This window comes from Octopus bimaculoides, chromosome 8 (assembly GCF_001194135.2).
Source record: "Octopus bimaculoides isolate UCB-OBI-ISO-001 chromosome 8, ASM119413v2, whole genome shotgun sequence".
Taxonomy (NCBI): domain Eukaryota; kingdom Metazoa; phylum Mollusca; class Cephalopoda; order Octopoda; family Octopodidae; genus Octopus; species Octopus bimaculoides.
Genome location: NC_068988.1, coordinates 72,389,453 through 72,391,788, shown reverse-complemented (window position 1 = coordinate 72,391,788; position 2,336 = coordinate 72,389,453). Strand labels below are relative to the sequence as shown.

At 30.3% G+C, this 2,336-nt stretch overlaps 1 protein-coding gene across 1 annotated transcript in view; it reads left to right on the top strand.

Annotated features, from left to right (window-relative positions):
* Nucleotides 1-2,336, top strand: part of LOC106881785 (integrin alpha-9) — a 49,577-nt gene that overhangs the window by 17,379 nt on the left and 29,862 nt on the right. Inside the window, exons 7-8 of the mRNA XM_052970165.1 lie at nt 187-369; nt 1,578-1,751. Of these exons, the coding sequence (XP_052826125.1) occupies nt 187-369; nt 1,578-1,751 (357 nt within the window). The remainder of the gene's footprint in view (nt 1-186; nt 370-1,577; nt 1,752-2,336) is intronic.

The window sequence follows — 2,336 nt, the reverse complement described above, 5'->3', positions numbered from 1 at the left end:
ATATATATATATATATATATATATATATATATATACGACAGGCTTCTTTCAGTTTCTGTCTACCAATCCACTTACAAGGCTTTGGTCGGCCCGAGGCTATAATAAGAACGTGTTCAAATTGACTTAAACTTCAGTACTTTTTTACTGTGTAAATTAATTAATACAACGATATTCATTTTCGTTCAGATGTTGTGATTGGGGCGCCATTTGAAGACGATAATATTGGTTGTATTTATATTTATAATGGAGGAAAAGAAGGACTTATCAATGATACAGTGCAAAGAATTTGCGGAGGAGCTGTTAAAAGTCTCTCAGGTTTTGGCTGGAGTATTTCAAAGTCGGTTGATGTAGACAAAAATGGTTATAACGGTCAGTAAATTTTCATTGTCTTATCTTTAAAAAAAAACATTCTTCTCATAAATGCACAGATTACAAAATAAATTAGTAGATGGAATATTGAAGCTTTGTACTTTAATTAAATCATTTCCATTATCCCTTTTCAGTTATACTCAAAAGTTTTAGGAGTTCAATTTTCTATTCACGTTGATTCCTTGATCTAAACAGAATATTAATTGTCTGTAACAATTTATATTTGGTTTACTGTAATATAAAAGCATATGCAAAAAAATCCTGTCAGATAATTAAATCAAAGATGTTATACCAGCATCTCTGTCTGGTTGTCTTTGTCTCTCTGAGTGTCTCCTCACTTTTTCCTTCTCTCTCAATTTGAATTTAAAAGTAATTTCAGAGTATGAAATACTATGCAATTAGTTTATCTTGATATTCTCACTGATCTTATGGACTTAAGTTTATAAACGTTTCAGCAATAACCTTGCATATTTTTTCAGCAATAACCTTGCATATTTTTTCAGCTATAATGTATCTAGGACTACATTATCCAATTTGAAACGTAAGATATACCTTTATATCTCCATGGGTAGATGAAGATAGGGTGGATCTAACAGCTTTCTTGTTTTCTTAAAACTTCATCAAGGTTATCCACCTTCATGTTCATGGACATATGGGCAGCTAATAGTCATTTATTGTGTGTAGTGCACTATAAATAATGAATTATTGCTTGATGTTGTCACAGGCATTGTTATGTGAATTAGATTGAACACTTAGCTGACTCCTGATTTGTATACACTATAAATAGCTATAATTTACTTATTTCTTCGTGGAAAGACATAGGTATTCTTTCTATGACGAATATCGAAGAAACAAGAAACCAATTTGATTGATCTGAAGAATGACCAGTTTCATAACTTTACACAGCGTATTTTACTGTTTTACTTTTACCTTGAGTGTTTCTTAAAAAATATACTTTTTATTTTACAATATGTAATATACTATAAATTATTTGACCTATCTCATCAACACATGATTTTTTATGCAAATTAGACTCAAGAACAATTTGGTTGCTAATTCTAGCATGTCGAGCTACTCTTGAGAGTACGAAATAATGAATATTTTCCATTTGTAGGGTATCATTTTTCGAGATAAATATTATTAAATTTAAAATAAGAAAATATACTTATATTTCAACTTTTACAAATCTATTCTGATTGTTTTTACAGATTTTGCAGTCAGTGCGTTGATTTCCAACAAAGTTGCCATTTTGAGAGGTCGTCCTATCATAGAAGTTTCGGTTGATATGGATCTAAACAATGCAAACTTGTCAGAATCAAATATAATAAATATTACTCTTATTTTCTTATATAATACTAAATATTCATCTTCAAATGACTTGGGTAAGTAAAAATAAGAGAAATATCATTTACTATCTATTTATCATTTTCCTGAGAAACGTCATTATAACAAAAATAATTTAAAAGCATGGGGTTTGAATCAATCATGCGTTGATCTGTTATGCTGGGTATGTGCATTCTCTCACCAGCGTTGTGCGGCAAGCATGTCCAAAACATTCTCTTCTGGCTGAGTTCAACAAACTCTAAATTGGTCGACTATATATCAGAGAAAGTATGTACTTAACGTATATTTTAGAATTATTTTGTATATATATTACATAAAATTGCATTCGATATGATTGGATACGTGCCAATGCTAGAAGGCATTTTGTTCATTCAACTCCTCAAGGCTATAAGCAATCCGGTTTCGACCCTCTGAGTAAAATATCAGGATTTCTTATCCTGATTTGCAATGCTTCGCTATTGAACTCAAAATTTATTTCGTTTATTTGCGGTACTGATTTGAAATCCTCCTATAAACCTGGTCGAAATGCAATCTAGTGTAGCTCTCCTTTTAATCACTATATGAACATATATGTTGAGTCGAGTTCCAATGATTTAAAATATATATATATATATATATATATA